Source organism: Didymella exigua (assembly GCF_010094145.1).
Source record: "Didymella exigua CBS 183.55 unplaced genomic scaffold M421scaffold_1, whole genome shotgun sequence".
NCBI classification, from domain to species: domain Eukaryota; kingdom Fungi; phylum Ascomycota; class Dothideomycetes; order Pleosporales; family Didymellaceae; genus Didymella; species Didymella exigua.
This window is the reverse complement of record NW_022984775.1, coordinates 1,036,654-1,050,828: the sequence shown is the minus strand read 5'-3', so window position 1 is coordinate 1,050,828 and position 14,175 is coordinate 1,036,654. Positions and strand designations below refer to the sequence as shown.

The following is a 14,175-nucleotide window of genomic DNA, read 5'->3' as shown; positions in this document are numbered from 1 at the left end:
CAAGCAGACACTGTCAGCAACGAGATATACGACGAATAAGAGTATTCGAATCTTTAATACATGAAGAAAATTACATTCTCAAATCTTTGACCTCGTAGCTGTCTTCTCATCCAACTCCTTCTTCTTCGCCTCAAACCTCTTCCTCGGCGCACCCTCCACGAACCTCTCGGCCAATGCATCGGTCGACCTGACCACAGCGAGAAGTCTAGCATCTCGAATAGGGTCATTCTGCAGTCTCTTCATCTCACACATGCTCTTTCCGTCATTGACCGCCAACTGATCTTCCAAAAACTTGACCACCTTTGCCTGGAAAGCATCGCCCGTCTCTTCCCACACATAATTGTACAGTCCAGCATCAAGCAGCTCCTTCGGTGTTAGTTTGCGGCCGAACATAAGGAAGTCGTTTGTGCGGTGGATGCCGATGGACTGCGCGAAGGAGAACGCGGAGCCATATTCCGGCACGAGACCGAGAGCGCTGAAGGGGCATTGCAGCCATGCTGTAGATGAGGCAAGGACAATGTCGGCAATTCCAGGAAACCAGGCTGCGCCACCACCGACGGCAGGGCCGTTAAGGGCGAGGATCAGAACTTTCTTGTGATCGATCATGGAGCGGAGAAGCTCTTGAGCTGGAGCATTTTCAGTAAGCGATCAACTATTACGGTCGACATAAGTGCATGGTAGATTCCAAGTCACTCACCAGGTCCGAATCTCCCAACGAACTTTAGCTTCGTAGACGCAAGATCTGTTTCGGTGTCCATTGCATGTCGCTCAGTGGATGCTTGTCGCCGTCAGCACCTCAAGCTCAGCAACAACTTACGTCATCGTATGTGATACCTTTAACATCTGCACCAGCGCTGAAGAATCGACCTTCGCCGGTCAGTACGGTGAAGATCGTGTCTGGGTGCTCATTGAGAGTCCGGATCGCTGAGATAGTGTTCTCAATCAGGTTGCCACCGAAGGAGTTCAGGGCCTTGGGGCGGTTGAACTATGTGAGGTCAGATGGATTGAGCAAGGGCTTCTAACTGAAAGTAAGGCGATATGGTTTATTGTATACCTTGATAATTCCGATCTGACCCTTGATCTCCAACTTGATGTCGGAGTATGTTCTGGCCATGATAGCGGTCGTTGTGCTGAAGTTGTTTGTCACTATGTCCTCCCGATCACGTTTCGCGTAGTCCTTTGTAATGAATTCTCTTCGTAAGCCCACGAATTTCAAGACGTTGATAGTATTCAAGCTGAGCACCAAATGTGGGGTTATGGGCAGCTTAGCCGCAGCTGCAGCCCCGCAACCGGTCCAGAGCCTCGGTTCGATGAGTCGTCTTGGGGAGAGTCGTTTAATTGTGCCAATAAGTTAACTGTTCGTCTACGTTCAATAATCGCAAAAAAAAACCCCTCAGGACACAAAGTAATGAGAAAGTTAACTCGGATAGCTGAAGCTGCTCAATCCCATCATCAAAGGAGCATGACTGATTCTGGCCATAACGTAGGTGGCTAGCGAGTCGCCCACCCCACCAACTTTGATCAACCTTTGAACTCAAATCAATCATGCCTCGGCCCCAACAACTCCTGCCACGCTCATCTGAAGCTGATATACAGCCCTCTATCTCCTCTGTTAATCAGCGCTAAATCAAGACTGTGAGAGCTGCTGCTCGGACTTTCAATGTCCCTTGTACAACGCTACGCGACTGACGCGCTGGCAGGCCTGCCCCACGCGATTGCCAGCCCAACTTAAGGAAGCTCACCTAGGTAGAAGAGGAGGTGATCACTAGTTATATATTAGACCTGGATCAATGAGGATTTGCGCCTACGTACGCAGCTGTACGTGATATGGCTGATAACCTGCTGGCTGCACGTGGTAGAGGCCAGGTTGGGCAGAAGTAGCCAGCCAACTTTGTTAAGCGTACAGTCTAAAGACGCGTTTCAACCGAGCATGACTCGCTTGCCACCTACGTTACCCAAAACGATCAACATGTTATTTGTAAAGATGCTTCTCAACATTCGTTTCGCTCAAATCCAGTTGCAGAAAGACATCACCGTGGAGACACTGAAGACAATGTGCCTGTGGTCGATGCTCTTAGATCAGTGTGTCTCTGTTACAGATCGGAGGCCAGTGCTCCTTCCTCGACGCTCCGGGACTACGGCGACACTCACAAGTGATCCTGACGTAGCTTCCTTTTCTAATCCCTATTTCCGTCACGGAAGAATTCAAGCATCCATCCACCAGCCTCCAGCACCCTTTTGTTCCTAGTCTTGCCTGTTCCTGACTCGGTCCACGAGGCTCGGCGCATATTCCACCGAAGTTGCAGTGCTCATCACCACGCACATCCATGTTCGCTATCCCCGCGCTCCGCAATCCGGGGAGCAATTTGCGGAGACATGGAGGCAACGGTCGGTGGTCGCTACTTAGTCCGATGGAAAGGCATATGGAGCGTTGATGCCCAGGAATACCGAATCTTGAGTGCTTCGTGACCCTGACCGTCAAGATGCTGTTCTCTAAGAGCGTATTGGCTTTTCTGGCCTCCGTCTCAACGATTGCTGCTTCGCCACTACAGTCCAGACAAACAAACTCCACGAATCCGATCGTCACGTTGGACTATGTGACTCTACAAGGCGCTTCGTCTTCTACCTACAATCTCACGTACTATCGTCGAATCCCGTTCGGAGCCTCAACAGCAGGCGAGAATCGCTTCCGTGCGCCCCAGCCCCCAGCACCGATCACCAATGGCACCTACGAGACCGATCGCGGATTTGACATGTGCCCGCAGCGCACCGTTAACGGTTCTGAAGACTGTCTGTACCTTGGAGTCTACTCTCGCCCATGGCAGCCGACCCAGAAGCTGCGACCGGTGCTTTTGACATTCTACGGTGGAGGTTTCATCCGGGGCAGTGCCGAATTCACGATCCCACCATCTGGATACCCGGTGCTCAACGTGAGCCAGAGCAACGACTATGTAGTCGTGTACTCCAACTACCGCACCAACGTCTTCGGCTTTCTCCCAGGTAAAAAAGTCGAAGAGAGCAAAGAGGTGGATCTCAACACCGGTCTTCTCGACCAGCAAGCCGCGCTCCAGTGGATCCAGAAGCACATCCACCACTTTGGCGGCTCGAAAGACGATGTGACGATTTGGGGCCAGAGCGCCGGCGGCGGCAGCGTTGTCGCGCAAACAATCGCCACAGGCAACAAAGGCAAAAGGCTCTTCAAGAAAGCTATGAGCAGCTCGCCCTTCTGGCCTAAAACCTACCGTTACGATAGCCCCGAGAACGAGGCAATCTACCAGCAAGTCATCAGCGATGTGGGCTGCGCAAATAGCACCGACGAAATCGCGTGTCTCAAGACGGCAGACTTGCAAGCCCTGCGTGACAGCGCGTTCAGACTGAGCACAAGTCTGCAGTACACAACGTCCTCGTTCGTCTTCGGCCCCATAATCGACAACACCTTCCTCTCCTCACCCCTGAGCGAAGTCATCCGTAAAGGCAAACTCAATGCGCCAACGGTGCTGACAAGCTACAATCTGCACGAAGGCGAGAACTTTATCCCACCAGGATTCCAAAACGCAAACACCGCAAGCGACGGCTTCAACTCTTCCGTCGCCTCGTTTGACAAGTGGCTCTCCGGCTTCCTACCCGGGTTGCGAGAAACGGACATTGCAAAGGTGAAAGCTGTGTACCCAGCCGTCGGCAACGCGGAGGAACTTGCTTACAACACCACATACATCCGCGCGGGACTGCTGTACCGCGACCTCGTGCTCGCGTGCCCGGCGTACTGGCTCAGCAAGAAGGCAGACAAGGGGCACATGATCGAATACACAATCTCGCCCGCCAAGCACGCAAGCGACACCATCTACGTAAGCCCCCCAACTCCCTACAGGTTCCGCTGGGATCTACAGACAATGCTGATAATGCGTGCAGTGGAACCTAGTCAACGCCGTCCAGAAGTCCGATCCCCTGACGTACCAAGGCTACACGGGCGCCATGGCGAGCTTCGTGCAGACGGGCGATCCGAATGCGCACAAGGTGACCAACGCAAGCGTGCCGAGCGTGCCGGATGTGGAGAAGGGAAAGCAATTCCTCGTCACTGCGGGCGGTTTAAAGCAGGGCCCGATTAAGCAGCTCGAGACCCGGTGTGCGTTTTGGTTGGACATGAGCAAGCGGGTGCCGATTTGAGCAAAAACGTTGATGAGCAATCGATGCGAACATACATTGAAGATGCTTGCGAGCAATGAGATATGAACGAACCGCCAATACATAATACAAGGCCAGACCATTCAGGTCCCAAACGCCGTCATAACTCGTAATCAGCCGTTGATGCGGCTCACTGCACCAACGCAGCTCTACTTCCTCTCCCCCTTGCGCCCTGTCTTCTTCAACCTGCTCCTCAAATCACACATCCCATCAGCCCAACACGCCATATCCCTCCCCTCCTTGATTGTCTCGCCACAAAAGTCCCTCAAAAATGCACCCATTTTCTCCTCCCCATACTTCTCGCCATACACAACCTCGGCCTTGATGCCCACCTCGGTCTCCACCTCGCCGTCCTCGAGCTTGACGCCAATCTCAAAATTGACACGGATCTTGGTTTGCAGGGTAGGGAGTAGCATATCGGCCTGGACACCCATGCGCTCGTCGCTGAGGATGCACTCCTCGGTGACGAAATTATGTTCGAGCCATGTTGCGCCTTCAGCCACGGCGAGCGCAGCGGCCCAGCCGTTCTTGACGAGCGCAAGGACTTGTGCAATGGAGGCGGTGGACTGCGGGATACAGTGTAGTTGTGCGCGGATCAGCTGGAGGAAGAAACGCTTGCTCGTCGTCAGGGGGCGCGGGTGCGGCTGTGCGGAGTCGCCGACATAGGCCAGGGAGATGGAACCGTTTGGTGTTGGGAATGTGCCTGTGGCGAAGCAGGAGGGTTGGAAGTAGAGCTCAAGATCGGAGAGGTGGGTCATTGTGATGCTTGACGAGGAGGCGGAGGTTATGCTCCAGCCGTGGGTGTTCTCGAGAGCGGTAACCTTGGCTAGGACGATGTTAGCGGATGAGGTGTGCAGAGAAGGGGTGAGTGTACCTCTCAGGTCTCGGACTTCGGTTGTGGACCAGCCTCGACACTCCTCCCGGACGCGTTCAGCTGCCTTGGTTTCAGCGAGGCATTCGACTTTGCGCTCCTTGGTGGCGTCGATGCGCGCCTCCTTGTCGGAAAGGTCTTGCTGGAGCTGCATCAGAAGCTCGCGTTTCGCTTGCAATTCGGCGTCGGTAGCGATGAGGTTCTCGCGAGTCAGTTCGAGCTCCTCGCGATCGCAGCTGTTAAGTTCTTCATGGCGTTGTTGCAGTTGCTTCTGCTCAGTGACAAGCTGCTCCTGCTTCTCAACCAAAGGAGGCAAGACCACGTCAAGAAGGCGCTCCTGGTTGGCCAGAGAAGCATCGTCGTCCTTGAAGTCCTCCAGCGTAGAAAGAAGGCTAGCCTTGAGGGTTCCCAGCAGCGTGCTTCGCCACGAGTACCATTCGCCGCGAGCATCAAGACGAGCGTTCGCCCTTGCGTTCAGGAATTGTTTATCCATGACGTTACGCTGGTCTGGAGGTGCTGCTAGGTACTCGCTGAAGAGAAGCGGGTTCTCTTCCTCCACATTCGCTTCGATCTGGCGAACAGCTTCACGGCCGCTGGAGATGTACCTCTTCATCTCGTGACAAGCGTGCGAGTACAGCTCGTACTCAGGAACCACACATGCACCAGCAACGACATATCGGTCTAGAGTCTCCGGTGTCTCATCAACATCCATGTCGCGGAAGGCGGCCGGAGCCACGGTGGCTCGTCGCTTGCTAGCACTTACGTCCATGAAGGAGATCTTGGTCAAGCTCAAGAACTCTGACAAAGAGATGCGCTCGATCTCGGACACATCTTCGTCGATCTCTTCAGGCTCCTCCTTTTCGGGCTCTGCACCAAACACCACGCGCTTCTTGGGACTCAGAGACTTTCTAGGAGCCTTCTTCTTGGGCGTTGGGGTCTTCTGCTTAGGTGTAGCCTGCTTCTGGGGGGTCTGTGATTTCTTTGGCGTCATGCCTCGCTTGACAGGCGACAGCAAAGGTGCAGCTTTGCGGGGTGTTGACAGCATTTTGATACTGTTCGACAACAGAGCTGTACTCCTGAGCGTAGGCTCTTCGCGAGGCACAGCGATCGGGCTGAACTGTACCCCACCTAGCGACGAGCGGCGCCTGTTCAGGATGGGGGCTTCGATGGGGTCTGCTGGAATGATCAAAGACTCTCTCCTCTTGCTTGCGCTCAGAGGCGTCCTCTTGCTTGCACTGACAGGGGTAGCGGCAGCTGCTCTGGCTTTGCTGGCACTAACAGAAGTCCTGATGGGAGTCGAGGTGGCCTCCTTCTTGAGGGCGCTCAGCGGTGTTCGCCTGACGAACGGAGAGGGTTCTACATCCCCAGCAGGGAGCTGTCGTACAAATGCTGGCGTCCCAGGATCAAGGTTCAGTTTGGCAGCAATAGGGGACTTGGTGGGCGTCTGCTCCACCGGCACAGGAAACGGGTCCAACTGAGTTTCCGGAGCCGCGTTCGCAGCCCTAGGCTTCTCGGGAGTAGGCGTCTTCATGACCTCTGGCAAAACGGGATAGTCGACAGTCGCGGGCTGCTCGGACGTTGCTGCTGGTCGTTCGGTGCGCTTAATGCCTGGCCCAACTACCTTGGTGAACTCCATGGTGAAGCCATCGTCATCCGCATCGCTTTCCTGTGCATCCACAGCGGGTGTTGGAGCTGTCTTGATGCTGCCAACTGCCATGGTGAAGTCCATAGTCTCATCCATGGCGACACTGCCCATGCTGCTGCGCCTGTCGTCGTCTTGCTGTCCCGCCAGAATGTTACTCTTGATGCCTCCAATCGCCATGGTGAGATCCATTGTTGCGTCTCCAGCTGCGGGTTCCTCGGACTTGCGGCGGTTTCGAAGGCTGGTACGGCGGCCGGCAGGCTTCTTCGCTGGACTGCCTTGGGATGATTCGACTGCAGATACGCTCCGCTTGAGGCTCTTCCTGCGGTTCGCCGGTGCCTTCGCGGCCATGGCTTGGATGCTGCCGAGCGGCATAGTAAGCTCCATGCTCATGCCTGTGTTGTCCTCGATATCTGAGCTCTGTGCGTCTGGCTGTTCGACGATGCTTCCAATTGCGCGCGTCACGTCCATGCTCATGTCGTCGTCGGCCTCTGACCTGGCTGGCGAAGAGGAGTGTGTGGCTCCGTGCTCTTCCTGCCCCTCCGCGGCCTTGCGCGCCCAGGGCTTGAAAGAAACTGTCGTCTCATCGTCTGCCATTTCCATGGTCATCTCGCCGTCGTCGTCGAAATCCAGCTTCTGCGTCCCGGCCTGCTCGAAGGCCTGTCGCAGGGCAGCGTCCAGTCGTGCGCTACTCTGAGAGCTGTCTTCGGTGTCGAGTGCAACGGCCAGGTTCGCAGTGGCATCGTCGTCGTCGTCCTCAGACTCGCTCTCCGCAACTCGATCGCCCGGCGAGGCAGTGTCGCCACTCAGAGGGCTCGACGAGTAGGCTTGGTCGGGGTTGTTGAAGTTCATGGGCGGGATGCCCGAGCTGCGGCGGTTCTTCTTCTGGTGGCTCTCGCGCTGGTTCGCGGGGGCCGACTCGACGTGCGGCTCGGGCTCGACCACCTGCTCAGGCGGCGTGGAGGGAGGCTCGGCGGGATCTGACTCTGGGTTCGGGGCTTGCGAGGCCAGCGAGGCCCGGCGCGTCGCGTCTGAGGCGGCCGAGGAGCTGGTTGCATCGCGCATGTACTCGACCACGTCCCACGTGTGCAGCGTTGCCTCTGGCGCAAACGAGACGCGTCTCTTGGCTAGCCGTCTGTGTCAGCATCAGGTCTCTTCTGCCAGGAGCCATTGCGCCTTACCCAGCGACTGGCGACGCGCTTCTTTGCGCTTCCTCTCGTCTTCGGCGTTGGACGACAGGATCGACTTGACGGCCGGAACAAACGCAGACTGCACTGTCAGCATGCTGCTACCCCCGCTCCCCGTACTGCAAAACCCACCTTTCGCCTGTTCCCATTGCGCGCCTTCAGCGGCGCCTCCTCCTCCTTCTCTAGGCCGCCAGGGCCGATGCTCTTCGCGCGCTTCTTTTTGGGCGCGGCCTTCTTCGGGGACAACGACGGCGCCTTGAACGACGCGCTCGCGACGAGCCCGTCGGCAATGTTCTCCTTCCCGTCGAGGTGCGCCATGGTCGTTGCTGTGGCGAAGTGTGGACTGTCTGCTGCTGTGCGCAACGAAAGTAAACAATGGCCCGGACCCACAACACACCACTAGCGCCGATTGGGCACCCCTGCAACTCGCCTTGCATGTCGTGAAAAAGACGAGCTGCAAGCACTAGAATCGTCAAAATGGGACATCTTCAGCAATGAATAGCAAGAGACCTGTGAGTCGACGGCGCCTTAGGGGACTACAATTAGATGCTTTGTTCGATGGTATCCAGCTGTCTCCCAGCACGCCCCGTGCAGGGCTCACGACATCTCAAAGACACGCCCCAGGGTTCCACAGAGCTTCTCTCTGAACTTGAGCTCGGATTCGCTTGTCTGCTTTCTTTGCCATGGTCTCAAACGAACGACGTAAATTTGACAGGAAAAAGACCAGCCCAAAAAGAGGAAATCACCAGGCTTCTTCCGATTTCGCAGGCGCCCTGCATGACTTCAGGGCCCAGGCTGACATGTGAAGAAGGCCGTGTCAGACCTGTGCCCAGATGGCAATCACAAGCTGCTCAGCTTAGCACAAGCGCCTCTGCAGGTGTGCCTCGTGGACTGAGGAAAGCTGAGGATTGCAGCCAGATCAGGCAGTATGACTCCACAAACCCCAGGTCCTGGCCCCCGCAGCCGCAGAGTGGGTTGCGGAGCGACATGCAGCGCGGCACACGTCTCCAGCTCCGAGCAGGATAGGAAAGATAATCACTTCCATCCCCGTTTTCTGCGTCTTGTGTCGTGCAGGGCAGTCGCTGTTAGGCTGGACGGGAAATTGCAGTCATGACAGCAAATCTCTTCGAGCGCCGCATTAGGGCGAGAAGTGCTCCACGGCAGATGCAGAGTGCTACCGGGCCAGCTGCAGGAACACGTCGAACGTCGAGGGTTCGTATGCAAGGCAGAGACGCAGGTCTCGTGAGCGCGCGAATTAGGTGAGGTGCGTTATCGATACGATGGCGCTACAGCCGCCTTGGTTCGTCATTCACGGGAAACCACGTTCATGTGCCCACAGGTCTTCAGTCATCCGAGCGCGTCCGTTGGCAATTGCCAGCTAGTTCGGGGCTCGATGCGCTCGTTGCCCTCTGCCTCTTGCACATGCTTTGCCAGCTCGACAGCGCTCCCTGTTGCTCGTTTCGATCTTACCTGTACCGGGACACCCATCCGTTGTGCAGCTTCCGCGACTCGCGCCGGACCGTAGTCAACCACGCATGACCATTTAAGCATGCCGGACTCTGACCGCAATTATACCTAGATATCTTACTATACTAAGGAACGGTCCCAGTGCGTTCAAACATCCACCCGCACCAACCCCCTGCACATATTCTCGACTCCTTCCACGCAATATTCCCTCTCCACCAGGCGCATCCGGCACTCCCAGCCCCCACGACGCTTGCGCATGGCGTACCAACACCGATGTCATTCCTGTCCGACGCAGTGTTCTCGGGAAGCAGCACGCGACTGCACGTAGGAGGGATTCAGCACAGCGGTGGGGACTTTATCCGAAAGAGCAAGAGTCATGGCGGATTCCTGTCACCGCTCTCGAAACTCGTGCGCAACCCCGTACAATCGATAGGGGATGCAGTCGGCAGCCACTATAGTGCACCTTCCCAAGAAGTGCTGGACGAAGATGCAGGCCGGAAGCAGATCCTGTACCTGCGCCTGAAGAACGTAGGTGCCTGGGCTCGGTGTTTAGGCTATCACATGCTAATCACAACTATCAGGCTGAAACGTACCACGAATGGAAAGCCGCGGCAATCGACCTTGACATTCTAGAAGGGAACAACGCCTGGAAGGACGAAGATGAGTCGCCGGAATATGACGCAGCCCTGGTCGCAGCTCGTCTTCGGGAGCTGGACGATGCTCGGCTAAGCTGCGACGTGACGAAGATGTTGTTCTTGTTGCGGACAACACTGACTCGAGACCTCGGTGACATGGGTGGACTACGATTGTACAAGCACTCCCATATCGGCACGAAGCGGCTGATCGAGCGGTACATCGAATCGGCACAGCAGACTATGGAAGCACTGCTCGACGTTTCAGCCAAACAAGGAGACGCCTGCCCCATTGATCCGGAAACACTTACCCAATCACTCTTGCAAGCACGTCAGTCCTTTGGACGCAGCGCACTGCTCCTATCAGGAGGTGGGACTCTTGGCATGAACCACGTTGGAGTTGTTAAGAGCCTGTGGGACAATGGCCTTTTGCCGCGCATCATCTCTGGAGCATCTGCAGGAAGTATCGTCTGCGCTGTCTTGTGCACAAAAACCGACGCAGAAATCCCGGACGTTCTGCACGACTTCTGCTATGGAGACCTGGACGTCTTCGAGAAAGCTGGCGAACCCGAGAGTATTCTGCGGAAAGTAGTACGTTTGTGTCAAACTGGTACCCTGTTCGACATGTCACACCTGAAAAGGGTTATGCGGCAGATGGTCGGCGACATGACCTTCCAGGAATCGTACAACCGTACTCGGCGCATACTCAACATTCCTGTATCGACCTCATCGATCTACGAGCTACCGAGACTGCTGAACTATATCACAGCGCCCAATGTCATGATCTGGTCGGCGGTGTAAGTACACAGACCTCGCAGATTTCAGGATTCAATGCTGACTAGTACAGATGCACATCATGTTCTGTGCCTCTCGTATACGCACAGTCTGAGCTCATGGCCAAAGATTTGAAGACAGGCAAGGAAGTGCCCTGGGATGCCGACCCTGATGCCAAGTGGATCGATGGTTCCGTGGACAACGACCTTCCCATGACACGCCTTGCAGAAATGTTCAACGTCAATCATTTCGTCGTATCACAAGTCAACCCACACGTGGTTCCATTCTTAGAGAAAGAAGAGGACCTCGTGGCTGCCGAAGCACAGGGCACTGCAGTTCCAGCTGGTCCCCATTGGTTGAGTAGTGTAGCAAGCTTAGCCAAGGGCGAGGTCTTGCACCGACTGCAAGTCATCGCGGACATAGGAATCTTCCCTACCTACGTGACCAAGCTTAGAGGGCTACTCAGCCAGCGCTATTCGGGCGACATCAATATCTTTCCTGCGATATCGTACGCCGATTTCCCTAGGGTTCTCAGCAATCCGACAACAGAGTACATGCTCGGATGTCTCCTGACAGGGCAGAGGGCTACATGGCCCAAGCTGTCGCGGATACAGAACCACGTCACAATTGAGCTCGCTCTTGACAACCTAATCCAGAAATTTAGAGCACGCACTGTGTTCAGCTCAGCACAGACGGAAGCTCATCCCAGCACCCTATCACGGCCGAATTCCCTGGACTATGAATCTTCATTGGCACCTCGAACACGACCGAATAGCAAGACGCTACGGTTTGTAACCAAGACCGAACCTTCCAGTCCGGTATTGTCGAAAAAGGATCCCTTCAGTCCGCTTCTGTCGCGCTCAACTCCTAGGCTACCTTCATATGACAGCCACAGCTCGGCTCGAAACCAGACTTTAGAAGTTCCTATTCCATCAGGCAACCGTACGTCAGACACCATATCAACATCCACCAACCTTGACGACTCATCCGACAAAGAATACTACGCAGAGGTAGACTCGGACACTTCTGAAGTGTTTTCTTCTCCATCACCTATCGTATCACCATCTTCGTATGGCCCGACACTATGGCCAACTACCCGTCATACGTCTCTACTTACCATCTCCGCTCCTGCGACGCCCGCGATATCGACTTCGTCTGATCGTCATATCGGCACACTACTCAACCTCAAGATGACTCCAGCTTCTAGCAATGTGCCTGCACCGAGCTCGCCTGAGCTCCGCTACAAGCGCCTTTACCACCCATCTGGACCTACAGCACCTGAAGTCAGCTTCAAGCCTCCAACACCCACCCACATGGAGTCTCTATGTTCTGTCACACCTTCGACTCCCAACAGGAGTCCCGTACACAGCAGGCGTGGAAGCAACGCAGGGCTTGTGCTCGATATTTCTGGCGCAAGAGGTATGCTGCGACGCAAGAAGAGCGCGGTTAATTTCCAGGAGAGCTACTTTGGGTAAACAATACCTTTCACCTCCTTCTCATGCATGGATTTCACCTACAGGGTCGTTCTGTCGCTTTAAGCCGGCTTTCATATAAGACAGAAGCATGTTTTAGGGTTTAGACTAATGGTTCTGGGCATAGAGCGGAAGATGATACACATACACTATGTCGTAACGCTGAAGATGGAGCTGGGTATGCAAGACATTACTAGCATCGATACAATAAATACAAAAACAGAACAATGTCAAATAACCGAAACAGTAGCCTGGAGGCTGTCACGACAGTTTGTTGACTTCATGACAATGTTTGTTTGGGGCAAGGTTGCGCGTCTAGGAGAGATGAAAATAGCCCGGATGACCTCATATTCAGACGCGAATCCCTGCATATTCGGCCATTTTCTTACAACGACCACATTATTAGCTGGTACTCCTCGACGCGCCCACAGCCCCTATACCGCGTCGCAACATTGATCGTCCCGATCGCCATCCTCCACGTTGTTACTTTTGCCTAAATCATATCGCAATGGCTGCCGCAACGTCCGCAACGGTCACCGTCGACCCACCTGCTATGAAGAAGCGTGGGAGGCCGAGGAAGGCCGTCGATGAGAACGCTGTTGCGCCCGAGATGCCTGCGGCGAGGAAGGTATCGACGAAGGCAAAGGCTGCGCCGAAAGCGACTTCAAAGGCCAAGACAATGGATGCTCTCAAGAAGAAGAAGGAGGCTTTGACGAAGGTGTCTGACTACAAGACGAAGACCAAAACACCTGCGCGCAAAGCTGCGCCCGCAAAGATCGCGGAACAAGCTACACCGGCGACACCGACAGGTAGCAAGATTCTAGACGAGGTCAAGGCGGCACGAGCCTTCAGCAAACCACCAACAGAGCCTCAAGAGCCCTTCCTCCCTCCCGTACCTGGCCCGGCGCCAGTCGCCCCAATCCTGCCCGCTGCCGCGGAAACACCTGTCGGCGCAGATGCAGCACCTACACAAGTGCCTGAAACACATTACGAACCGCCGTCCTCCAGCTCAGCAACTGGAGCGCCGATCCAACAGCCCGTAAACGAAGCGCCCTCGAAACCCTTCATCGCACCTACGACAGCAGCCCCGAGCGAGCGCGCAAACACCACTCCACCAAAGCCACGCGCAACCACAATTCCACTCCCCCGCAACCCTCTCACAGCGCCCTCGCCATACTCCGACCTCCCCAAGCCACGCACCGCCTTCGCAGAGCCCGCGCCCAGGGCGCCGCCACGAGCTCCCCGCTTCCCAACCCGCATCATCGAGCCAATGCCCAACACAAAGCTGCCGCCAAAGTACAAGAAGGCAGCCAGACAGGTCACGAGCATTATTGTCGGGATACCGATCATCATTGTGGTGGGGTATGAATTGTACGGACGGTGGAAGACGCAGATCAACACCAAGTTTGAGGAGCGGGAGAGGAGACGTGTAGGCTCGAAGTCGTTGAGTGTGGTGGGCGAGAAGTAGTGGAAGAGTGGACTTGGATGTATATACACGTGTGGATCATGATGGAATGCAACGATGCATGTCTCGTGCTTAAGCTCTCCCCGCGACAAAGGCGCTCATAGCCTTTACCGCACTGCCCTCATACCTCTTCAGCAGATCTGTGGCCGTTTGCTTATTCACATTGAGCTCCTTGATCTATGCACTGTCAGCTCTAACGCTTTCCCTGGACTACATGACACCCACCAGCAAGTTGACATCAGCCATTTCGACCTTGCCATCCGTCTTCGCCTCAACCTTGGCATCTTTCACGTTCAGGTTCTTCATAGCTTGATCCAGCGCTTTGCCTTCAACGCCTTTCTTGCCACCGCCATTATCGTCTTGTGCGTCGAGCGAAGAGAGTGTGGCGGCGGCTTTGCGATCAGCCGCCGTCGCTGTTGGGGCGTGCGCGACTGCGGCGCCTTCTTGGATCTCTGATGGTTGGGGCTCGGCCATGTCAAGTAC

General features: G+C 55.4%; 6 protein-coding genes across 6 annotated transcripts; 3 read left to right on the top strand and 3 right to left on the bottom strand.

Moving 5' to 3' along the window:
- Window positions 1–34: 34 nt before the first annotated feature.
- M421DRAFT_115776 (peroxisomal d3,d2-enoyl-CoA isomerase) lies at window positions 35–1,224 on the bottom strand. The gene is made up of 4 exons (XM_033587246.1): window positions 1,055–1,224; window positions 835–985; window positions 698–778; window positions 35–626 (listed from the first exon to the last, which is right to left on the bottom strand). The coding sequence occupies exons 1-4, from the start codon at window positions 1,112–1,114 to the stop codon at window positions 79–81; spliced, it is 840 nt and encodes a 279-aa protein (XP_033454460.1). The 5' UTR covers window positions 1,115–1,224; the 3' UTR covers window positions 35–78.
- Window positions 1,225–2,266: 1,042 nt separating this feature from the next.
- Window positions 2,267–4,280, top strand: M421DRAFT_415256 (acetylcholinesterase precursor). Its single transcript, XM_033590630.1, has 2 exons — window positions 2,267–3,845; window positions 3,910–4,280. Exons 1-2 carry the CDS (start codon window positions 2,484–2,486, stop codon window positions 4,162–4,164), a joined length of 1,617 nt encoding a protein of 538 aa, XP_033454459.1. The 5' UTR covers window positions 2,267–2,483; the 3' UTR covers window positions 4,165–4,280.
- Window positions 4,182–8,211, bottom strand: M421DRAFT_415255 (Spc7-domain-containing protein). The gene is made up of 4 exons (XM_033590629.1): window positions 8,015–8,211; window positions 7,877–7,964; window positions 5,057–7,822; window positions 4,182–5,008 (listed from the first exon to the last, which is right to left on the bottom strand). Exons 1-4 carry the CDS (start codon window positions 8,198–8,200, stop codon window positions 4,332–4,334), a joined length of 3,717 nt encoding a protein of 1,238 aa, XP_033454458.1. The 5' UTR covers window positions 8,201–8,211; the 3' UTR covers window positions 4,182–4,331.
- A 993-nt stretch (window positions 8,212–9,204) lies between these two features.
- M421DRAFT_415254 (triacylglycerol lipase) lies at window positions 9,205–12,489 on the top strand. Its single transcript, XM_033590628.1, has 3 exons — window positions 9,205–9,877; window positions 9,931–10,778; window positions 10,829–12,489. The coding sequence occupies exons 1-3, from the start codon at window positions 9,623–9,625 to the stop codon at window positions 12,228–12,230; spliced, it is 2,505 nt and encodes an 834-aa protein (XP_033454457.1). The 5' UTR covers window positions 9,205–9,622; the 3' UTR covers window positions 12,231–12,489.
- A 140-nt stretch (window positions 12,490–12,629) lies between these two features.
- Window positions 12,630–14,041, top strand: M421DRAFT_415253 (uncharacterized protein). Its single transcript, XM_033590627.1, has 2 exons — window positions 12,630–13,869; window positions 13,918–14,041. Exon 1 carries the CDS (start codon window positions 12,736–12,738, stop codon window positions 13,693–13,695), a length of 960 nt encoding a protein of 319 aa, XP_033454456.1. The 5' UTR covers window positions 12,630–12,735; the 3' UTR covers window positions 13,696–13,869; window positions 13,918–14,041.
- On the bottom strand, window positions 13,765–14,166 carry M421DRAFT_354 (uncharacterized protein; the record flags this gene model as incomplete). Its single annotated transcript, XM_033589596.1, has 2 exons — window positions 13,765–13,869; window positions 13,918–14,166. 2 exons carry the CDS (start codon window positions 14,164–14,166, stop codon window positions 13,765–13,767), a joined length of 354 nt encoding a protein of 117 aa, XP_033454455.1.
- Between the last annotated feature and the right edge of the window lie 9 nt (window positions 14,167–14,175).

Bases quoted from the DNA above. Each gene is read 5' to 3' on its own strand.
- M421DRAFT_415255 (XM_033590629.1), bottom strand. From the start codon at position 8,200: ATGGCGCACCTCGACGGGAAGGAGAACATTGCCGACGGGCTCGTCGCG. The intron at 7,965-8,014 runs GTGGGTTTTGCA...CTGACAGTGCAG, and splicing joins GCAATGGGAACAGGCGAAAG to TCTGCGTTTGTTCCGGCCGT. The intron at 7,823-7,876 runs GTAAGGCGCAAT...ACAGACGGCTAG, and splicing joins AGCGCGTCGCCAGTCGCTGG to CCAAGAGACGCGTCTCGTTT.
- M421DRAFT_415253 (XM_033590627.1), top strand. From the start codon at position 12,736: ATGGCTGCCGCAACGTCCGCAACGGTCACCGTCGACCCACCTGCTATG.
- M421DRAFT_415256 (XM_033590630.1), top strand. From the start codon at position 2,484: ATGCTGTTCTCTAAGAGCGTATTGGCTTTTCTGGCCTCCGTCTCAACG. The intron at 3,846-3,909 runs GTAAGCCCCCCA...TAATGCGTGCAG, and splicing joins ACGCAAGCGACACCATCTAC to TGGAACCTAGTCAACGCCGT.
- M421DRAFT_415254 (XM_033590628.1), top strand. From the start codon at position 9,623: ATGTCATTCCTGTCCGACGCAGTGTTCTCGGGAAGCAGCACGCGACTG. The intron at 9,878-9,930 runs GTAGGTGCCTGG...CACAACTATCAG, and splicing joins TGTACCTGCGCCTGAAGAAC to GCTGAAACGTACCACGAATG. The intron at 10,779-10,828 runs GTAAGTACACAG...TGACTAGTACAG, and splicing joins GTCATGATCTGGTCGGCGGT to ATGCACATCATGTTCTGTGC.
- M421DRAFT_115776 (XM_033587246.1), bottom strand. From the start codon at position 1,114: ATGGCCAGAACATACTCCGACATCAAGTTGGAGATCAAGGGTCAGATC. The intron at 779-834 runs GTATCACATACG...GACGGCGACAAG, and splicing joins CGCTGGTGCAGATGTTAAAG to CATCCACTGAGCGACATGCA. The intron at 627-697 runs GTGAGTGACTTG...AAAATGCTCCAG, and splicing joins CGTTGGGAGATTCGGACCTG to CTCAAGAGCTTCTCCGCTCC.